Source organism: Schistocerca americana, chromosome 4 (genome assembly GCF_021461395.2).
Source record: "Schistocerca americana isolate TAMUIC-IGC-003095 chromosome 4, iqSchAmer2.1, whole genome shotgun sequence".
NCBI classification, from domain to species: Eukaryota; Metazoa; Arthropoda; class Insecta; order Orthoptera; family Acrididae; genus Schistocerca; species Schistocerca americana.
The window spans coordinates 644834688-644859392 of NC_060122.1; the positions used below are offsets into that span (position 1 = coordinate 644834688).

General features: G+C 42.9%; 1 protein-coding gene across 1 annotated transcript in view; it reads right to left on the bottom strand.

The window, feature by feature from the left end:
* The window catches only part of LOC124613117, a 319714-nt gene that overhangs the window by 83271 nt on the left and 211738 nt on the right, over positions 1-24705 (bottom strand). The window contains exon 4 of the mRNA XM_047141728.1: positions 620-823. Within this exon, the coding sequence (XP_046997684.1) occupies positions 620-823 (204 nt within the window). The remainder of the gene's footprint in view (positions 1-619; positions 824-24705) is intronic.

Consider the following 24705-nt stretch of genomic DNA (forward strand, 5'->3'; position numbering starts at 1 on the left):
GCAGCACGGCGTTCCGTATTACCATCCTGTAAGCACCGATTGCATATTCTGCTAATAGTCATTGGATCTCGACCGATGCGAGCCGCAATGTTGCGATACGATAAACCGCAATCGCGATAGGCTACATTGCGACCTTTATCAAAGTCGGAAACGTGATGGTATGCATTTCTTCCCCTTACACCAGGCATCACAACAACGTTTCACCAGGCAACGCTGGTCAATTGCTGTTTGTGTATGAGAAATCGGTTAGAAACTTTCCTCATGTCTGCACGTTGTGGATGTCGCCACCGACGCCATCCTTGTGTGAATGTTCTGAAAAGGTAATCATTTGCTTGTCACAGCATGTTCTTCCTGTCGGTTAAATTTCGCGTCTGTAGCACGTCATCTTCGTGGTGTAGCAATTTTAATGGCCAGTATTGTATAATTGTTTGCGTTTTCTTTTCTTTCTTTTCCGTTTAACCAGACTGAGCATAGCAACGTGTGGCTGCGAACAGTTAGTGAATGAAATAAAGTAATATAAAATAAAATAATGACACGATGGTGTAAGGATCGTTATGATAGTGTCATTATAGTGAGAAGAGTGGTGACGGTCTACGGTCGGAGTGTAGGACGGCAGTACCTCGACAATGGCGCCGTCGTCGCCGTACCGGAAGAGCAGGTTGTTGGTCCAGCAGTCGCCGTGGCAGAGCACGGCCAGCGGCTCGCGCGGCTGCACCAGCGCCACCATGCGACCGAAGAAGTCGCCGTCGCAGGCGAAGTGGCGCAGCCTCTGCAGGTAGCGCGCCCCCGCCTCCCCGTCCTCCTCCGCCAGGAACTTGCCCACCTGCGGCACCACACGCCCGCTTTCACACAGCCTTCCGTCGTCACCTGTAGGACGAGCTAAAACGTCTTGGGACTAGGCTAGTTTGAGGGTAAAATTCCAGGGACTGGACAAGAACTTGGAAACACCGCGAGAAGTGCTTGCTTGAACATAAATGCAGATCCTAGCGAAGCCAGCATGTTGCGCTTTTCTATTTGATCATCAACTGCACCTGTGTGGTACAACTACATCTACATCTACATACATACTCCGCAATCCACCATACGGTGCGTGGCAGAGGGTACCTCGTACGACAACTAGCATCTTCTCTCCCTGTTCCACTCCCACACAGAACGAGGGAAAAATGACTGCCTATATGCCTCTATACGAGCCCTAATCTCTCTTATCTTATCTTTGTGGTCTTCCCGCGAAATATAAGTTGGAGGCAGTAAAATTGTACTGCAGTCAGCCTCAAATGCTGGTTCTCTAAATTTCATCAGTAGCGATTCACGAAAAGAACGCCTCATTTCCTCCAGAGACTCCCACCCGAGTTCTTGAAGCATTTCCGTAACACTCGCGTGATGATCAAACCTACCAGTAACAAATCTAGGAGCCCACCTCTGAATTGCTTCTATGTCCTCCCTCAACCCGACATGATAGGGATTCCAAACGCTCGAGCAGTACTCAAGAATAAGTCGTATTAGTGACTTATAAGCGGTCTCCTTTACAGATGAACCACATCTTGCCAAAATTTTACCAATGAGCCGAAGACGACTATCCACCTTCCCCGCAAATGCCTTTACACACTTGTCCCACTTCACATCGCTATGCAATGTTACGCCCAAATATTTAATCGACGTGACTGTGTCAAGCGCTACACTACTAATGGAGTATTCAAACATTACAGGATTCTTTTTCCTATTCATCTGCATTAATTTACATTTATCTATATTTAGAGTTAGCTGCCATTCTTTACACCATTCACAAATCCTGTCCAAGTCATCTTGTATCCTCCTACAGTCACTCAACGACACCTTCCCGTACACCACAGCATCATCAGCAAACAGCCCCACATTGCTACCCACCCTATCCAAAAGATTATTTATGTGGATAGAAAACAACAGCGCACCTACCACGCTTCCCTGCAGCACTCCAGATGATACCCTCACCTCTGATGAACACTCACCATCCAGGACAACGTACTGGTTTGTATTACTTAGGAAGTCTTCGAGCCACTCACATATTTGGGAACCAATCCCATACGCTCGTACCTTAGTAAGGAGTCAGCAGTGGGGCACCGAGTCAAACGCTTTCCGGAAGTCAAGGAATATGGCATCCGTCTGATACCCTTCATCCATGGTTCGCAAGATATCATGTGAAAAAAGGGCGAGTTGCGTTTCGCATGAGCGATGCTTTCTAAAGCCGTGCTGATGCATGGACAGCAACTTCTCTGTCTCAAGGAAATATATTATATTCCAACTTAGAATATGTTCGAGAATCCTGCAACAAACCGATGCTAAGGATATTAGTCGGTAGTTTTGAGGGTACGTCCTTCTACCCTTTTTATATACAGGCGTCACCTGCGCTTTTTCCCAGTCGCTCGGGACTTTACGTTGGGCAAGAGATTCGCGATAAATGCTAGCTAAGTAAGGAGCCAATGCAGTAGAGTATTCTCTGAGAAACCGAATTGGAATCCCATCAGGACCTGGCGATTTATTTATTTTCAACCCATTCAGCTGCTTCACGACCCCAGGGATGTCTATTACTATGTCCTCCATACGGGAATCTGTACGAGACTCAAACGGCGGCCGGCCGGTGTGGCCTTGCGGTTCTAGGCGCTTCAGTCTGGAACCGCGTGACCGCTAAGGTCGCAGGTTCAAAATCCTGCCTCGGGCATGGATGTGTGTGATATTCTTAGGCTAGTTAGATTTAAGTAGTTCTAAGTTCTAGGGGACTGATGACCACAGGTGTTAAGCTCCATAGTGCTTAGAGCCATTTGAACTCAAACGGCGGTATGTTTGTACGATCCTCCTGCGTGAAAGATTTCTCAAATGCTAAATTTAAAATTTCAGCTTTCGTTTTGCTGTCTTCCGTTGCCAGGCCAGACTGATCAGTGAGTGACTGGATGGAAGCCCTCCATGTGGTTGAATGCTTCACGCATCGCTCTTTTCTCAGCAGCACGAATCTCTACTAACTTTTGCCTTCCCTCGTTCTCCCGATCTTTCTTGTACCGCGAGTGCGACTGTCTTTGCTTCCTTAGTATTCTCCGAATTGCGTTGTTAAACCACGGTGGGTCTTTTTCGTCCATAACCCACTTTTTCGGCACATACTTGTGCAATGCGTGATTTACAATGTGTTTAAAATTTGTCCACGTCCAGCGTACCCTGAATACGTTGCAAGTGTCGGTCGTTCTGTATAGTTGTGAGGGCGTTATGTCAGATCTGAGTGCATTCAAATGTAAGTGAATTGGTGGCGCTCGTATGGTGCGTGCTTCCGTAACCAAGGGAGACGAAATTGTTGGTAGCTGGTGAATGACGAAACCAGCCACAAATACTTTTTAAATGTTTTATTTTAGTGAGGTAACGGGTTTCTAGCCACGATGCCCAGATGGCTAATATTTTTAGTTATGCAAACGTTTTGATCGATAGCATGTCGTCTGCTCTCACACTGCACAAGAATATTTGAGTATTTAGTGCCACCTTATATGTTGTTTCATTAATAAAAATACCCGAAAGCGCTTGCATTAATTTATATGTGGTGCAAAATAGTTGTCACACCAGTTCCAGTAGAAGTCGATTTGTTTTGTTGTGGTCAGTGTGGTTTTCCAGGTCGAATTATATGTTGTTGAATTCCACACAGCACACATATTATAAATAAATTACTTCGGCACATTTCGTAATATTCTTAATGTCAGCGCTGAACATCACACATGTGCTATACGCTTGATGTTTTGTTTACAATGCAAGGATTATCATACAGATATTTGATTAACATTACGGTTGATAAGATAGTTGCATGAAATACAAAGTTAAAAGGTTAGAGAGTGGAATGAGAGCAACACATTTGTTCATCATGATAGTTTATACAGTTATATACTGGTATCTTAAACTGCAGTGGCGAGATTGTTATGGGTCCAATTTGTGATCGATTTCTGTGAACAGTCCAAGGAAATTATTTAGAAAATGTTTATCGGCTAGCTCAGCTGCTCGTTTAAAATGTACTGGGGTGAACTGACGGTGTGAACATATATTTCTAGTTCCCCTAAGAGGTCCATTTTCTTGCCTTTGTTAGTGGTATCTAATATCTGTAACAGAGTGTCCATATTGATTCGTGTGAGTGGCTATTGAAACTTTATTTAAATTTTTTGGTCTAAAGGTATCCATATGTTCACGATATCTTACACTGAGGCTTCTGCCGGTCTGTCCAAGTAAATGATGGGGCAGTTGTCACAAACATTCTTGTAAATTCCTGATTTTTCTAGGCCTACACTGGTGGGTTTGATGCTGTGGGTAATGTTATGTTGCATTGTGTTATTAACGTGGAACCTTACTTGAAATCCCGTCCTTCGGAAATGATTGACGATTTGATATGAGATTGCGCCTAGAATGGGAAAGCATACAAATAGTTCCTTTTCTGCACCAGGTTGTGAATTTATTGCTGATGATTTACTATTTTAAACTTTATTGTACGGTGTTGGACTGTTCACAGAAATAAAACATAAATTGGACCCATAACAGTCTCACCACTGCAGTTTAAGATACCAGTATATCACTGTGTAAATATAAACTATAATTTCAAGATTTTAAACATGGCTGAAACAGCAACTGTTGAAAATCTTCACGGTAAATGGTAACAGCCAAACAGTTGCAGGATAAAGATTTTTTAAACTTCTTGACCACGGTTCCGGTATATCTAAATATACCTTCATCATAAGTAAAATACACTGAAATCACATTATGCAGAGCAGATACATAACACAATTGTGCCAAAGGAGTCATCAGTAGTTAAAACATCATCTCCATTTATACAACATAATTATGGACAGAGGGTTGATGCGAACACAGGATAGCATCATTATCTCGCCTGTGAACTCTTCTTTGGCACAATTGTGTTATGTATCTCCACTGCAAAATGTGATTTTAGTGTATTTTACTTATGATGAAGGTATATTTAGATATACCAACCGTGGTCAAGAATTTTAATCAATCTTTATCCCGCAACAGTTTAGCTGTTATCATTTACCGTGAAGATAAACTATAATGGGCGGGCCGGTGTGGCCGAGCGGTTTTAGGCGCTTGAGTCTGAAACCACGCGACATATACGGTCGTAAGTTCTTATCCTGCCTCGGGCATGGATGTGTGTGATGTCCTTAGGTTAGTTAGGTTTAAGTAGTTCTAAGTTCTAGGGGACTGATGACCTCCGATGTTAAGTCCATAGTGCTCAGAGCCATGTGAACCAAATTATAATGATAAACAAACGTGTTGCTCTCATTCCATCCTCCAACTTTTTAATATTGTATTTCCTGCTACTACCTTATGAACCGTAATGATGTTCAAATAACTGTATGATAATGTAAACAAAACATCAAGTGTGTAGCACATGTGTGATGTTCAGCAACGGCATTAAGAATATTATGAATTGTGGCACAGTAATTTATTTACAATATATAAAGTGGCATTAAATACTCAAATATTCTTGTGCAGTGTGGGAGCAGACGACATACTCTTTGTCAAAACATCATTAGAACAAAAAATATTAACCAACTAAAGATGGGCACGGTAGCCCTAAAACGGTTATGATATTAAAATAAAACGTTTAAAAAGTATTTGTGGCTGTTTGTGTCATTCACCAACGAGCGTCAGCGGCCGCGGAGTTCACAAGATCCAACACGGATAAAATAAGATCGAAATATTTGGTGTTTCAAGACACACCGCTTCGAAGATTTATACCTCGCACAGGAGAAGTGGAGAAGCATCATCAGCTAAGTCACAACGCGGACGAAAGTGTGTGTTGAGTGATCGTGACTGACGGTCATTGAAGACGATAGTTACGAAAAATAATGACACAACAGCTGCGAAAGTCACCGCAGAAATGAACGCCCCGCTCGTGACCGCAGATGGCACCAAAACAACACGAAAAATGACATAGGCTGATAATAGCAGGGCGAGCTGAAATTCGAAAGCCACTCGTAAGGGATGCAAAAGCCCGAAAAAGGATAATGTGGTGCCCAAGCCATAAAACCTGGGCTATGGAGCAATGATCGAGTTTAGGTCCCAAGAGTGAGACTTGGCGGTGATTCGGCGACGATTTGGGGAGTCATAACGTGGTTTTCCGTGGGCCTCGTGTTGATTCTTCAATGTCGCATTACTACCAGGGACTAGTGAACATTTTGGCTGATCACATCAATCCCTTGTTCGTTCCCCCATGGTGACCCTATGTTCCAAGACGACAAGACCACTGTTTGCTCAGCTCGCATTGTCCAGGACTGGTTTCGTGAGCACGAGGATGAATTGTCGCATCTCCCCTGGCTACGACACTCACCAGATATTAAAGTTATAGAGCCTCTATGACGTGAAAGGAGCATTTTTTTAAGGTCTTGTGGGACCAAACTGCAAAGTTCATCGGTCCCTAAGCCTACGCACTACTTAATCTGACTTAAACTAACTTACGCTTTGGTCAACAGACACACCCATGCCCGAGGGAAGACTTGAACCTCCGACTGGAGGAGCCGTAACAAGGCGCCCAAGACCGCGCGGCTACCCCGCGCGGCTAGGAGCATTTCTTTGCTATTTATGATACGCTGGTACGTTCTATTTCCCCGACTTTCGCAAGATTAATGTACAATGAAGAGATGCAGAAAATAAATTCTAATATCAAAATAAAGAGTTTATGGTTAGGACCATTTAACCTATTGCCTTCACTATGACTGAGAATGCGTTCATTTTGGACGTGCCATTTGTTACATCCTGAGATGATTCTCGAGAGAGACTTTCAGCTTGAATTATGCTTACTTAAGGACGCTGGGGTCTACACTAAATTTTGTGGTTTAGCAGTGCCTGGACAAAAATGTCTTGCTTAAAATGTTGAAACACACTAAAGATTCATATTGCGTTAAATACAAAGTTTGTGAGACGCTGAAAGGAATTTTTCTTTGAAAGGGGGATGCAGGGACCCTTAGACGGGAGTTGATAGCAACTCTCAATCTTTATGAATGTGTACGCATTACAGTGTGTTTGCCTAAGGGAACCCATAACACTAGCTGCACAGGAAGCGTTACTCTTTACCAGTGCCACCCAGCCAGGTACCTCACTCAGCTACGGTCATTTGTTGTAGTTACGAGAGGGACCAGATGGATTTCCAGTGCATGTTTTAGTCAGCATGTTAGGTTAAATAACGCAATGGAAGCTTTGGAAGGCCTCTAAGGAATTAACCACTCAGGAGGACAGAAAGGTTTGCAGATATTTGGCAAACTAAATGCCACTCAAGGTTACGTAGGAGTGGTTTGAGAGAGCTACATTCCTGGCGAGAATGTGTTTCTTTTAGTGTGAGAAAAGGAGGTTTTAGTCAACACCAAGGAAAGTTGCTAGTAACAAATTTGAGTTAACCATTACTATTTAAGCAACAAAATGTCACCATTTGGTGTATCTGTAATCTTTCAGGGCATTTCATTATGTACAACATATTATACTCTCAGACAAACAAAAGTTTTATGGAATTGATGGCTTTAGCATAACTGGTTTGAATCGTACTTAACAAACAGAATGCAAAAGGTTGTGCTGAATAATTCAAACAATGTCAGAAGGGCTGAAAATTTTAGTGACAGGGTGGAAATCACAAACAGAGTCCCACAGGGTTCACTTTTGGGGTTCACTTCTACTCCTTATTTATGTGAATGACCTTCCACTGTCCGCCCCCGGTAGCTGAGTGGTCAGCGCGACAAGATGTCAATCCTACATCTACATCTACATTTATACTCCGCAAGCCACCCAATGGTGTGTGGCGGAGGGCACTTCACATGCCACTGTCATTACCTCCCTTTCTTGTTCCAGTCGCGTATGGTTCGCGGGAAGAATGACTGCCGGAAAGCCTCCGTGCACACTCGAATCTCTCTTAATTTTGCATTCGTGATCTCCTCGGGAGGTATAAGTAGGGGGAAGCAATATATTCGATACCTCAGAAACGCACCCTCTCAAAACCTGGACAGCAAGCTACACCGTGATGCAGAGCGCCTCTCTTGCAGAGTCTGCCACTCGAGTTTGCTAAACATCTCCGTAACGCTATCACGCTTACCAAATAACCCTGTGACGAAACGCGGCCCTCTTCTTTGGATCTTCTCCATCTCCTCTGTCATCCCGACCTGGTACGGATCCCACACTGACGAGCAATACTCAAGTATAGGTCGAATGACTGTTTTGTAAGCCACCTACTTTGTTGATGGATTACATTTTCTAAGGACTCTCCCAATGAATCTCAACCTGGCACCCACCTTACCAACAATTAATTTTATATGATCATTCCACTTCAAATCGTTCCGCAAGCCCACCCCAGATATTTTACAGAAGTAACTGTTACCAGTGTTTGTTCTGCTATCATATAATCCTAAGGGCCCGGGAGTCACTAGTCACACAACATTTCATTTCTACCTTCAACTTAACATTCAATAAGCAGAATTGGTACTTTTTGCATAGCATGTTAGTGTCATAACATATTCCATTAGAGAGAAAGCCACACGAGAGATGGTAAACGAAATTTTCCAAAGAATTATTAAGTGTCTCTAAGAAAACAGACTTTCATCGTATATTGAAAAAACACAGTGCTTTTAGTTTTGTGATACTGTCAACTGATGTAGCACGTGAGTGGGAGTCAGTAAATATGACACAATAGTCCAAATTTTTGGATGTACATACTGATGAAAGTTTTAATTGGAAGAAGCATGTTACTGAGTTTCTCAAACTATTAAATTTAGCTATTTTTGGTCATGGTATAATTGCTAATCTTGGCAGCAAACGAATCGCACTCCTGACGTAGTTTGCATATTTCCGCTCAACACTGTCTTATGGAATACTTTTCTGGGGTAATTCATCACTTGGAAAGAAAGTAGTGACTGCAAAGAAGTGAGCAGTGAGAAAAATATATGGTGTTTACCCACAGACGTCATGTTGCTTCCTCTTCAAGGGGCTAGGCATTTTAAATGCACCGTCACAATATACGCATTCGCTAATGAAATTCGTCATAGATAATATATCACAATTTGAGAAGAAGAATGATGACCATACCTACAAGACTGAACGTAAAAGTGAATTTTATTACCCATTATTAAAGATGTCAGTGGCTCAAAAGAAGTGCAACATACAGCAACAACAATTTTTGGCCATTTGCTGAATCAAAAGTCTGACAGGTAGCAAAACAAATTTGAAATATAGTTTAAAATCATTTATGGTGAACTTTTTCTGTTCCATCGCTAATTTACGTTTAAAAACTGGTAGAGAGTAAAAGAATAATAATAAAGTCATCCTAGTTTTTAACTGTAGTTCATTAGTAGGACTAAAAATAATGTGTTCACTAATGTTGATACTAATCACGTGTACATATGGTGTAAAATGACTCGTTCCACATCAATTCGATAAAAGAATCGATAAAATGGTATGTGGAACATCTAACTAACTGACTAACTAACTAACTAAAGACTCCCGCCTATGGGATCCTGACAATCGAGTCTCTCAGCAACAACTCAGCATGTTGCAACGTCTGGTAAAGACAAGCACTAAGGCACTCCCATGAAAGTCCTACTGACAATGTTCTATTTACCTCAAACTAATTTCCGGGAAAGTGGTCTTGATAAAATTGTCGAATCAGTTTAAAATATTGATTTTTTTAATGATTTCATGATACCTTCAGCTGCCATTCTCTTTATTTCATGTATGGTTGTACAATTTTGCCCTTACGCCATTTTCAGGTACTTAAAACAGAAGCATTGCATGTTGGATACATTGGTGACACTTGTGATTTTAACGTAGGAACATATCGTATCTATAGATACACTAGGTGCACTAGGACTTACTTTATGGGCTATTCTTTAATGGTATATTGTGCCATGCTTTCGTTGGTCCTATGACTGCATCTAATGGTCATAAAATAAATAAGAAAAAGTTTTTTGCTGTTTTAGAAGCATGTTACTTTCTAGCAGTTGCTGCAAAGCTCTTATATACAAGGTCGATGTTTTACCGTACCTAACACTAAGAAAATTATAATTTTTTACAGAAATTTGTTAATGAAGGCTTAATGGACACTTTATTCAAAAAGAAAACCAACCAAACACATGTCAATCCCATAGATTAAATAACTTTAATCAGAGACGAAAAAGAACCACAGGAAAGCAACGTTCCTGTATGGCTATATCTACCATATCTAGGTGTTGCCTTTGTTATCCATTATATTTAATTATTCTTCATAACTGGTGTAAACATGACTGTATGTAATTTCTTTAAAATAACTTGTAAATATTTGGTTCCGTTATTGCGAGAGCACGTTGTTTTTGAATATTTGTACAAAGATCTTACACATAATAACGATCACAGTAATTTAATGAAACAGTCCTGGAAACCATGAGAATGAAGTAAAATCTGCTTTATGGTTGCTTGATCTTTCGCATTACAGTCGTATTTATTAATAAGCGTAACGACAATTTTACATTATATAGTTGTGTAATGCTTCGTCGTGGAACTAGAAAAAAGTTGTCCAGGAATTTTCCAGTTCGTAGGACTTTTCGATCATTTAAAACTCTATATGACTGGTTCTTAGATGGATGTAAATTTCAGATTCCTCCACTACATCCATGATTTTTCCTTTATTTAACTTACGTAATACCTGAAGTGATTCATCTATGTTAGGTGTTGTCGCATATTAGTGTGTGTTCTTTAAATCGCGTGCTAATTTTCCATCCTATTTGTCGAATATAATATTTTGAGAATTCTTAGCAATTAATTTTGTAGATTCCTGACTGCAAAAATGTCTCCGATTTCCTTGGTATGTATCTCAATAATGGCTGCAGATTGTTAGTGTTCCTGCAGTTACTGTACAGTTTTGTTCTCTTGAAATATCGAGTAATTTTGTCGGAAACAATACCTAGATATGGCCAGACAAGAATTTGGTTTTTCTGTGGTTTGTTTTTGTTTCAGATTACAGTCATTTCATCTATGATACTGGCATTTGTTTAATTTGTTTTATTTTTGAATGATATGTCTACTAAGTTGTCAGGTGACCGTTATTTTTAGTCATGTCTCGGAGGAGATCTAGTTCTTCCTCAATTTTTTAATTTTTTAATTTTATTTTATTTTCCATCAGAACGCATTTTGTGTAACGTAATTGCGGCCCAAAACAAACGCATTTTGAAAAATACAAAAATTGTTATATCATATAGTAGTTACAATCCTGTAGTTGGCACATTTAAATCTTTCATTTACTGTTGATTGCACATGCCACATTGAAATGCAAAGTGTATATTAATGAATGTAATTAAGAGACGTTAACTTCTCAAGGTGAATAACGTAAGAAACCTCACTCTGTATCTATATCTGTGTCTATATCTGCTCTCTGCCGGCAGTGCATGGCAGAGGGTACTGCTCATTGTACTCCTTCCCGTTCCATTCAGGTATGGAACGCGGGAAGAATGTTTGCTTAAATATCTCTGCGCGTGCTGTTATGAGTTTAATCTTGCCTTCGCATTCATTACGGGGGCGATACGTAGAGGGTTGTAGTCTATTCCTAGAGTCATCACTTGAAGTTGGTTCTAGAAACTCTCTAATTAGGCTTTAATGGGATAGTTTGCGTCTGTCTTCAAGGGTATGCCAGTTCAGGTTTTTCACAAATGAATTTTTAACGTTAGTTTAGCAGTGTGTTCACCAGAAACTATTTAGATCGTGAGGAAAAGGACCCAAAATGCTGAACATCATCTGTCTTCTTACAATTATTGTGCAAAACATAGTTATATAGTTACTAAATTGTTTGGCGGACGCAACTGGTCGCTTGTAATGTATGTCGGAGGTCAGTATGACCAAAACTTCCGAAGAAATTTAGTTTCTCAAAACTCTCGAAATTCTGTTTCAAATTTCGTTCGAGGTTATTTCTAGAGGGCAGCCTACTACAACAGCATCAGGTGGGCCAACTGCTCCTTCCCTTCTGCCGCTTTACCCAGCGATCCCTCCCTCTCTGCCCACCCTCCCACACACACACACACACACACACACACACACACATCAGCAAAACACCGTCCGGCCACGAGCGTTTCGCCAAAGTTTCACTGCGGGAGTAACTCGGTGGCTGCCCCATTGCCCAGATAACACACAACTCGGTTTGTGCGGAAGAAAACTCCTGAGATAACGCCGCTTCTTCTCACTGCAGCTGTTCGGCGCTCCCTCTATCTCACCAGATAAACCTGCTTATTCTAGAGGTCATGATAACGATCTGAGTCACTGGTCTTCCAGGACAAACATCTGGAAACTCGAAACTTCAGCACAACATAATCTTCGTAGCTGAGACGGGGAGATGTTTGCACTGACATGTGCACCCAAGAGTTTTGCCGGTTCTTTTCTGAAATAAGCTACAGACGGCTGCAACTGTTTGCTCGTGTAACTGGTTGGGTTAAGAGAAGCCTTGTAGTTCATGCTATAGTGACTTTTAAAACGGCCGCATAATGATCTACGCTCTGTGATATGAATTAATTTTGACAGTGCCCTGACAGTAAGTTAAAGTCCGTTTTCCAGTGTGACGTTTCAAAGACCAAAGATGACATCTCTGTACAGAAAAGGCAGTAGAACAGATGCACAGAATGTATACCAATATCGCTGATGTTCGCCTTTTGCAGGATTCTACGGCACAGTTCGATCACATTAAACGTTGCTGAAGAGAAATAACCGTTTATCAGAAAACCGTATGGATGCAACAAAAACCTCTCATGTGAAATACAAAATCCTTTATCCGCACACAAATTCTTGCAGATAGTAGATTCAGGTGAACAGATAGACTCTGTCTCCCAAGAGTTCTGATAGGCGATCATCACTGTATGATATTACCGACTGATAAACAAGATACGATCATTTTTGTCAGTATTAGCAAGCTACACCAGCTATGAAAGCTCTTCGCTGCTGCTGTCACAACACCTTGCTGGGTAATTTTATCTTGGCATTTAATTTTACAATTGATCACATGTAAGATTTTCATATCTTTTGTGATGTTGTCGAACTTGCGTTGTCTTGGTATTTCAAGAGGTCTTCTCCCTTGACAATATTTTGTGGATACTTGTAAGATTTCCCTTACTTCTGCATTTCGAAGTGCAAGTCCAATCCAGTGAAATCTCGTAGCTTTACTTTCAGATACACTGGCTCGTTCTCAATATAGATCCTATATTCTCTGTTTGTTAATTCTGTCCTTTCGGCTGTATTGTTATCTTGAATCCCGCCAAACATCTACCTCAACGCTTTCGTGGCTTTTTAATTTTGCTTCTTCTGGTTTTGTTAATGTCCATGTCTTACAGGCACACGTCAGATCAGGTATGATAAGAATTTTATACATGCGAATTTTTGAATTCCATGAAATAAGCTTCCTCTTTAATACGTCCAATAATGCGGAGTAACATCTATTCGCTTTTTCTATTTTCTATTTATTTCTTCTCTGACATTGTTTTCTGTATTTAGCAAGCTTCCAAGATGAGTGGAATGAATTACTGTTTCGCTTTTCTCTGTACCAGTCTTAAATGCATCGATATGCTTCAGTTTGCCGCGAGTCATTGAAGTATTTGATTTTCCTGGTATTAATTGCTATTTCGGTTTCGAGTCAGCTGTTATACTACATTGTGGTGAGTGATTTATGTCTCTTGTTCATGTTCTCCTAAGGTTATGACGTCATCTGCATATGCCAACGTGTTTGAACTGTACTCTAGTTTTGTTCCAAGTTGTGATGCTTTTATTTTCCCGATGATCTGCTCCGTAACGAGGCTGAAAACTGATGGTGATGAAACATCTACTTGTTTGACTCCGGAAATAACATGGGACTGTGAACTTTAACTCTAAAACTTAAATTTATAATGCAAGTTTTCATCAACTCTATTACTTTGTCTGGGATTCCAGATACATTCATAGTCATTCATAGTTTCTGTTAATACTATCAAATGCTTTTTTAACGTCTATGAAAAGGATGGGCACATCTTAAGCATATTCAGATTTCTTTTTAAGTTGGATTCATAAAATAAAAGTACTATCCACTGTTGATCTCCTTCTTCTAAAATCAACAATCATTTCTTCCAGATATGGTTGCAGGCTTGATAAAATTACATTTGTCTTATCCAGGTTTATATTCACAAATAGGCAATCGTCCCGATGATTCTTTGACGAAGAGTTCCTAGTACGTCATACCAGCGAACATTCGGCAGAAATGAAAGTAAAGCAACATACTCCAAGGGCGGTTATTGCTGATTTATCAGATAGGACCAGCACCGCTGTCAGACAGCTCGCTGCCGATGCTCGGTCTACAGGATAGCATTGTCGTTCCACGGGAAATGCAGAAACACATAGACAAAATTTTCACTAATTTAACAGATGGTAGCTACACTACTGGCCATTAAAATTGCTACACCACGAAGATGACGTGCTACACACGTGAAATTTAACCGACAGGAAGAAGATGCTGTGATATGCAAATGATTAGCTTTTCAGACCATTCACCCAAGGTTGGCGCCGGTGGCGACGCCTACAACGTGCTGACATGAGGAAAGTTTCCAACTGGTTTCTCATACACAAACAGCAGTTGACCGGCGTTGCCTGGTGAAACGTGGTTGTAATACCTCGTGTAAGGAAAAATGCGTACCATCACGTTTCCGACTTTGATAAAGGTCGGATTGTAGCCTATCGCGATTGCGGTTTATCGTATCACGACATTGTTGCTCGCGTTGGTCGAGATCCAATGACTGTTAGCAGAATATGGAATTGGTGGGTTCAGGAGGGTAATACTGAACGCCGTGCTGGATCCCAACGGCCTCGTATCACTAGCAGTCGAGATGACAGGCATGTTATCCGCATGGCTGTAACGGATCGTGCAGCCACGTCTCGATCCATGAGTCAACAGACGGGGACGTTTGCAAGACAACAACCATCTCCACGAACAGTTCGACGACGTTTGCAGCAGCATGGACTGTCAGGCCGGAGACCATGGCTGCGGTTACCCTTGACGCTGCATCACAGACAGGAGCGCCAGCGATGGTGTACTCAACGACGAACCTGGGTGCACGAATAACAAGACGTCATTTTTTCGGAAGAATCCAGGTTCTGTTTACAGCATCACGATAGTCGCATCCGTGTTTGGCGACATCGCGGTGAACGCACATTGGAAGCGTATATTCGTCATCGCCATACTGGTGTATCACCTGGGGTGATGGTATGGGGTGCCATTGGTCACGCGTCTCGGTCACCTCTTGTTCGCATTGACGGCACTTTGAACAGTGGACGTTGCATTTCAGATCTGTTACGACCCGTGACTCTACCCTTCAGCCGATCCCTGCGAAACCCTACATTTCAGCAGGATAATGCCCGACCGCATGTTGCAGGTCCTGTACGGGCCTTTCTGGATACAGAAAATATTCGACAGCTGCCCTGGCCAGTACATTCTCCAGATCTATCACCAATTGAAAACGTCTGGTCAATGGTGGCCGAGCAACTGGCTCGTCACAATACGCCAGTCACTACTCGAACTATGGTATCGTGGCGAAGCTGCATGGGCAGCTGTACCTGTACACGCCATCCAATCTCTGTTTGACTCAATGCCCAGGTATATGAAGGCCGTTATTACGGCCAGAGGTGGTTGTTCTGGGTACTGATTTCTCAGGATCTATGCACCCAAATTGCGTGAAAACGTAATCACATGTCAGTTCTAGTATAATATATTTGTCCAATGAATACCCGTTTGTCATCTGCATTTCTTCTTGGTGTAGAAATTTTAATGGCCAGTAGTGTATTTGTAAATGGCAAGGGATGCCTAAAATAAAGAATAAAGCCTGATAGTTTCGCTCCCAAGATAAATGAATATCTCGTACGCTTGACATCTTTTAGATCTACTGATGTTCAGAAGAAAACAGGACATCTTGAACGACTAGAGACAGGACGTTCATAATCACAGGACGTGTACATTAGTATGTTCTGCGGAAATGATTAGCATTTGAACCACGTCGTCCCCCTGTTTCAAGGTCTACATCGATATCGAGGCGCAACACCACCTACCTGTAAAATGTCTCTGCGGCTCTCGTTGTCGCTTTAAACCAAAGGTAATGGATCAGTGTGACTTGAGCAGACGTGTAGGATGGCTCGCAGACGTACGTGGGAACTGTACCGTCAAAAAAGTGAATTTCAAAGAGGGTGTATTATTGGCACGAGAGAATGAGATGCATTCATCCGGGAAATTGCTGGTTAGTGGGACGAAGTGTTTCGGCAGTGCAACGGGTGTGGGCAGAATGATTGACAGAAGGCCGTAGATCACGACGAGATGGGTCTGGTTGCAACACACAGATCACCCCCCGAGAAGATCTACCCTCATCCAAATGGCATTGTAGGACAGATTTGCGCCCTCCTTGGCTCTGGTGCAACAGTCTAACACATCGTAACCATCAGGAGTAATAGACAGTCGCAGTTTATTACAGCATCAGTTACGTGCGAATCGTCCACTTCTCTGCCTATCTTTGACGACTGTATAGAAACATGCAAGATTGCAATGGTGTATGGAACGACCTCACTCGGAAGAACTGGCATCAGAGAATGTCTTCAGATGAATCCATTTTCTGTGCGTGTAGAAATGATGGCAACATTTTGTATTTTGTTTTGCCGCAGACAGGGGGAGTCGTATCAAATGGCTCTGAGCACTATGGGACTTAACATATGAGGTCATCAGTCCCCTAGAACTTAGAGCTAGTTAAACCTAACTAACCTAAGGACATCACACACATCCATGCCCGGGGCAGGATTCGAACCTGCGATCGTAGCGGTCTCGCGGTTCCAGACTGAAGCGCCTAGAACCGCACGGCCACACCGTCAGGCAACCCGAACTGCAGTTTGATTTCCAGTACCCAGTTACAGCGATGCAGATGATCGCCCACCTACCCTGGATGAGATAAAAACCAGAATCAGGCACCTTAAGCAGAATAAGAGTCCAAGTGAAGATGGAATACAGGCTGAAATGATCCTGGCAGGAGGAGAGCAACTTGCCGAAAGAATGCACCGACTGATACAGGCAATATGGACCAAAGAAGAATTACCAGGAGAATGGAAAACAGCTTTGATTTGTCCTACACATGAGCAGGGCGACAAACTGAAATGTGACAACTATCGAGGAATCGCCCCGCTTAACGTCTGCTGTAAGATCCTGTCCAATTGCCTCATACATAGAATTCAGCCAGTGGCAGAATCGGTGATTGGGGAGTACCAGGGAGGTTTCCGGCCAGGACGGTCAACAGTAGATCACATCTTCAGTCTCCGGCAGCTCTCTGAGAAACTGGGTGAATATAGTAAATATTTTCAAATTTTATTCGCTGATTTTAAGAAGGCCTATGATTGCATACCATCGCAAGAGCCTGCTCAGCTGTTTAAGGAAGTTTGGCATGACAGAGAAATTCATCAATCTGATAAAAATCTGTCTGAGCGAAACACGTGCAAAGGTGAAGATGGGAAATCGCGTAACTGAGGAAACTGAAATTGTGACAGGACTCAGGCAAGAAGATGGATTGCCCCCTATCCCGTTCAACTTTGAACTCGAGGAGATCGTACGCGAGACTTTCCAAGAGAACGAAGGGATTGAAATCGAAGGAAAGAGACTGACATACTTAGCCTATGCAGACGACATCTGTTTACTGTCTAGGTCGGAAGAGGAGTTGGAGCAAATGGCCAAAGCACTAAAGGAGGCTGCCAGAAAATTTCGGCTAAATATAAACGAAGCCAAGACAGAGTACCTAATTATGACGCGTGGTCATTGTCAGACTGCAGGTCATCTACAATCACTGCAGGTTGGGGGCCGGTCCTACAAGAGGGTGCATGAACTCAAATACTTAGGTGCACTTTTCACTGAGAACTCGTCATGTGAAGCAGAGATCAATGTCAGAATACAAACAGGAAACCGATCTTACCACAACCTAGCACAACTGCTTCGGTCCAGATATCTCTTCAGACAGTTCAAGATTCGACTCTACAAAACCATGATCTAGCCTGTTGTTCTATATGGCTGTGAGTCATGTAGTATCCCGAAACAGGACTTCCATAAGCTCCTCGATTTTGAGAGAAAAGTGCTTCGGAAGATCTTCGGTCCGGTTCTGGATGCATATACTGGGGAATGGAGGATCAGATACAACCAAGAGCTTGAGGAACTATATCAGCAGCCCAACATAGCAGGAGATGTCAAACCCAAACGAATGCAGTGGGCCGACCATGTGGCCCGGATGGAGGATCACAGATGGCTTCTGAAGCTCCTGGATTTCACACCTACAGGAAAGAGACCCCCAGGGAGACCCAAGAAGCGTTGGAGGGATGGCCTCCATGAAGATTTTAACGAAGTGTCAGTAGATGTGGACGGATGGCAGATAGCAGCAATGAACACAATACAGTGGAGGAGGAAACTTATAGAAGCGTGCTGTCCAGGGGGCCTGATCACATTGCAGCAGTAGTAGTAATATATTCGAAGTAAGGAGAATATGAGAAGTAAACAAGCACAGCTAATGTGGACATTCCTTGCTAAGAGATATCTCCTTGTATTAAACACCGCCCTTAATCTAAGGAAGAAATTTCTGAGAATACGCCTAGAGCACGGCGTTCGATAGCGGTGACTAATAGCGTATGGGGAAACGGAAAAAAAAGAGGCTCGTTTGATGTGTGGAGTTACAGAAGTGCAGTGTTAAGATAAGAAACGTTGTGGCCTTTCATAGAATCGGCGAAGAAAGAAATATGTGGAAAACACTAGCTATAATAAAGTAGACACATGTTAAGGAATCAGAAAATATTTCGATGGAACTTGAGAGAGCCGTGGAGGTTAAAAACTGTAGTGAAAGGCAGAGCCTGGAATGTATTCAACCAATAATCGAGGGCGCTGAGTGTAAGTGCTATACTGAGATGAAGACGTTGGCCCAGGAGATGATGCCGTCGCGTGATGTATCAAACCAGGCAGGACACAGACAGTAATTAAAATTGAGGAAACCCGTGTGAAAGTTCTCTTAATTCTGCCGTATATCTCATATAGTGATTGTGAGAATAAGAGAGATTATGGTATGCACAGACAAACATAGCTAGTCATTTTTCGTCGTTCAGTATAGGAGTGGAGTTGATCAGAATATCGTTAATACTGGTACGAATTACCCTCCGCCACTCAGTGACTCGCGAAACATATTTGAGGACGTAAATGTTGGGTACCAGGAGATCGCTATGGCCAGATCTCGGCCGACTGGATTTTTGATAGCATTTAAAGGACATAGCATATTTAAGGAGATGGGACCTGGATAAACTGAAAGAACCAGAGGTTGTACAGAGTTCCAGGGAGAGCATAAGGGAACAATTGATAGGAATGGGGGAAAGAAATACAGTAGAAGAAGAATGGGTAGCTCTGAAAGATGAAGTAGTGAAGGCAGCAGAGGATCAAGTAGATAAAAAGACAAGGGCTAGTAGAAATCCTTGGGTAACAGAAGAAATATTGAATTTAATTGATGAAAGAAAATATAAAAATGCAGTAAATGAAGCAGTCAAAAAGGAATACAAACGTCTCAAAAATGAGATCGACAGGAAGTGCAAAATGGCTAATCAGCGATGGCTAGAGGACAAATGTAAGGATGTAGAGGCTTATCTCACTAGGGGTAAGATAGATACTGCCTACAGGAAAATTTAAGACCTTTGGAGAAAAGAGAACCACTTGTATGAATATCAAGAGCTCAGATGGAAACCCAGTTGTAAGCAAAGAAGGGAAAGCAGAAAGGTGGAAGGAGTATATACAGGGTCTATACAATGGCGATGTACTTGTGGACAATATTATGTAAATGGAAGAGGATGTAGATGACGATGAAATGGGAGATATGATACTGCGTGAAGAGTTTGACAGAGCACTGAAAGACCTGAGTCGAAACAAGGCCCCGGGAGTAGACAACATTCCATTAGAACTACTGACGGCCTTGGGAGAGCCAGTCCTGACAAAACTCTACCATCTGATGAGCAAGATGTATGAGACAGGCGAAATACTCTCAGACTTCAAGAAGAATATAATAATTCCAATCCCAATGAAAGCAGGCGTTGACAGATGTGAAAATTATCTAACAATCAATTTAATAAGTCACGGATGCAAAATACTAACTCGAATTCTTTACAGACGAATGGAAAAACTGGTAGAAGCCGACCTCGGGGAAGATCAGTTTGGATTCCGTAGAAATATGGGAACACTTGAGGCAATACTGACCCTACGACTTATCTTAAAAGCTAGATTAAGAAAAGGCAAACCTACGTTTCTAGCATTTGTAGACTTAGAGAAAGCTTTTGACAATGTTGACTTAGATACTCTCTTTCAAATTCTGAAGGTGGCAGGGGTAAAATACAGGGAATGAAAAGCTATTTACAATTTGTACAGAAACCAGATGGCAGTTATAAGAGTCGAGGGGCATGAAAGGGAATCAGTGGATGGGAACGGAGCGAGACACGGTTGTAGCCTATCCCCGATATTCGATCTGTATATTGAGCAAGCAGTGAAGGAAAGAAAAGAAAAATTTGGAGTAGGTATTAAAATCCATGGAGAAGAAATAAAAACTTTGAGGTTCGAAGATGACATTGTAATTCTGTCAGAGACAGCAAAGGACCTGGAAGAGCAGTTGAACGGAATGGATAGTGTCTTGAAAGGAGGATATAAGATGAACATCAACAAAAGCAATGGAATGTAGCCGAATTAAGTCGGGTGATGCTGAGGGAATTAGAATAGGAAATGAGACAAAGTAGTAAAGGAGTTTTGCTATTTGGGGAGCAAAATAACTGATGATGGTCGAAGTAGAGAAGATATAAAATGTAGACTGGCAATGGCAAGGAAAGCGTTTCTGAAGAAGAGAAATTTGTTAACATCGAGGATAGATTTAAGTGTGAGGAAGTCGTTTCTGAAAGTATTTGTGTGGAGCGTAGCCATGTATGGAGGTGAAACATCGACGATAACTAGTTTGGGCAAGAAGAGAACAGAAGCTTTCGAAATGTGGTGCTACAGAAGAATGCTGAAGATTAGATGGGTAGATCATATAAGTAATGAGGAGGTATTGAATAGGATTGGGGAGAAGAGAAGTTTGTGGCACAACTTGACTAGAAGAAGGGATCGGTTGTTAGGACATGTTCTGAGGCATCAATGGATCACCAATTTAGTATTGGAGGACAGCGTGGAGGGTAAAAATCGTAGAGGAAGACCAAGAGATGAATACACTAAACAGATTCAGAAGGATGTAGGTTGCAGTAGGTACTGGGGGATGAAGAAGTTTGCACAGGATAGAGTAGCATGGAGCTGCATCAAACCAGTCTCAGGACTGAAGACCACAACAACAACAGCATATTCAAGACCTACTGTTAATACTACATACAGGGTGATTCTGGTCCGTATCTATGGGTCTTATGCAACCCACAACGCCTGCAAAACCGCATCCATGATTTTCATAATCTCCCGCTTGCCGCTTGCATACTACACTACTGGCCATTAAAATTGCTACACCAATAAGAAATGCAGATGATAAACGGGTTTTCATTGGACAAGTATATTGTACTAGAAATCCCATGTGATTACATTTTCACGCAATTTGGATGCATAGATCCTGAGAAATCATTACCCAGAACAACCACCTCTGGCCGTAATAACGGCCTTGATACGCCTGGACATTGAGGCAAACAGAGTTTGGATGGCGTGTACAAGTACAGCTGCCCATGCAGCTTCAACACGATACCACAGTTCATCCAGAGTAGTGACTGGCGTATTGTGACGAGCCAATTGCTCGGCCACCATTGACCAGACGTTTTCAATTGGTGAGAGATCTGGAGAAAGTGTTGGCCAGGGCAGCTGTTGAATATTTTCTGTATCCAGAAAGGCCCGTACCGGACCTGCAACACGCGGTCGTGCATTATCCTGCTTATATGTAGGGTTTCACAGGGATCGAATGAAGGGTAGAGCCACGGGTTGTAACAGACCTGAAATATAACGTCCACTGTTCATACTGCCGTCAATGCGAACAAGAGGTGACCGAGACGTGTAACCAGTGTCACCCCATACCATCACGCCAGGGGATACGCTAGTATGGCGATGACGAACACACGCTCCCAATGTGCGTTCACCGCGATGTCGCCAAACACGGATGCGACCATCATGATGCTGTAAACAGAACCTGGATTCATCCGAAAAAATGACGTTTTGCCATTCGTGCACCCAGGTTCATCGTTGAGTACACTATCCCAGGCGCTCCTGTCTGTGATGCAGCGTGAAGGGTGACCGCGGCCATGGTCTCCGAGCTCATAGTCCATGCTGCTGCAAATGTCGTCGAACTGTTCGTGCAGATGGTTGTTGTCTTGCAAACGTCCACATCTGTTGACTCAGGGATTGAGACGTGGCTGCACGATCCGTTACAGCCATGCGAATAACATGCCCGTCATCTCGATAGCTAGTGATACGAGGCCGTTGGGAACCAGCACGGCGTTCCGTAATACCCTCCCGAACCCACCGTTTCCATATTCTGCTAACAGTCATTGGATCTCGACCAACACGAGCAACAATGTCGTGATACGCTAAACCGCAATCGCGATAGGCCACAATCCGACCTCTATCAAAGTCGGAAACGTGATGGTACGCATTTGTCCTCCTTACACGAGACATCATAACAACGTTTCACCAGGAAACGCCGGCCAACTGCTGTTTGAGTATGAGAAATCGGTTGGAAACTTTCCTCATGTCAGCACGTTGTAGCTGTCGCCACCTGCGCCAACCTTGTGTGAATGCTCTGGAAAGCTAATCATTTGCATATCACAGCGTCTTCTTCCTGTCGGTTAAATTTCGCGTCTGTAGCACGTCATCTTCGTGGTGTAGCAATTTTAATGGCCAGTAGTGCATTAGTTCTACAGAAAAATTGAACAGGACATTTTTTTCCTCGCGGGAGGCCATGGTGTTCGCGTTGATTAAAAAAAAAAGTGCTAAGATCACTTTTGTATGTTTTTCTTGAATAATTCGAAAACTACGGTTCTAGAGAAAATATTCCCAGTACAGAATTTTAATAAATTAAGATTCCTACAAAAAGGCCCTGTTCATTTTTTCTGTAGTACTAATAATTTGCCCATAGCAAGCGAGAGGTGTGAAAATATCACGAGTGGTTTCTGAAGATATTTTGAATTGCATATAAGACATAGGTGTACCTGAATCACTCTATACGTGTCTGTTGCTGTCTGTTATGTTGGACATGTCTGACAGAAGAGACATCGCACACTATTATGATTCAGTGGCCGTTAATCTCAAGATTCGGGGACATTTTTCCGATGGCTGCCGCATTGGGGCAGCGAAATTAATGAATGAAGCGACGTGAAAATCTGTGCAGGGATGATCCGCTACTCCATAACGGTTGCACTACCTGCCTTGGCCATCCAGAAACGCTTGTCGGCCGACTCAGATTTTCAACTTGTCGTACGCCAATGTAGCGTTCCCGTCCATGTATCTCTCGCTCGCAGCGCGACCTGTATGCTCACGAGAGGAAACGAAATCTATGTGCATCCACACTGAAGGAATCATGTTTGGCCCTCAGACCTATAGGAATGTACACTACTGGCCATTAAAATTGCTACACCACGAAGATGACATGCTACAGACGCTACATATAACCGACAGGAAGAAGATGCTGTGATATGCAAATGATTAGCTTTTCAGAGCATTCACACAAGGTAGGCGCCGGTGGCGACACCTACAACGTGCTGACATGAGGAAAGTTTCCAACCGATTTTTCTTACACAGACAGCAATCGACCGGCGTTGCTGGTGAAACGTTGTTGTGAAGCCATGTGTAAGGAGGAGAAATGCGTACCATCATGTTTCCTACCTTGATAAAGGTCGGAGTCTAGCCTATCGCGATTCCGGTTTATCGTATCGCGACACTGCTGCTCGCGTTAGTCGAGATCCAATGACTGTTAGCAGAATATGGAATCGGTGGGTTCAGGAGGGTAATACGGAACGCCGTGCTGCATTCCAGCGGCTTTGTATCACTAGCAGTCGAGATGACGGGCATGTTATCCGCATGGCTGTAACGGATCGTGCAGCCACGTCTCGATCCCTGAGTCAACAGATGAGGACGTTTGCATGACAACCACCATCTGCACGAACAGTTCGACGGCGTTTGCAGCAGCATGGACTATCAGCTCGGAGACCATGGCTGCCGTTGCCCTTGACGCTGCATCACAGACGGGAGCGCCTGCGGTGGTGTTCTCAACGACGAGCCTGGCTGCGCGAATGGCAAAACGTCATTTTTTCGGATGAATCCAGGTTCTGTTTACAGTATCAGGATAGTCGCATCTGTGTTTGGCGACATCGCGTGTATTCGTCTTCGCCATACTGGCGTATCACCCGAAGTGATGGTATGGGGTTCCATTGGTTACACGTCTCGGTCACCTCTTGTTCGCATTGCCGGCACTTTGAACAGTGGACGTTACATTTCAGATGTGTTACGACTCGTGGCTCTACCCTTCATCCCTGCGAAACAATACCTTTCAGCAGTATAATGCACGACTGCATGTTGTAGGTCCTGTACGGGGATTTTCTGGATACAGGAAATGTTCGACTGCTGCCCTGGCCAGCACATTCCCCAGATCTCTCACCAACTGAAAACGTCTGGTCAATGGTGGCCGAGCAACTGGC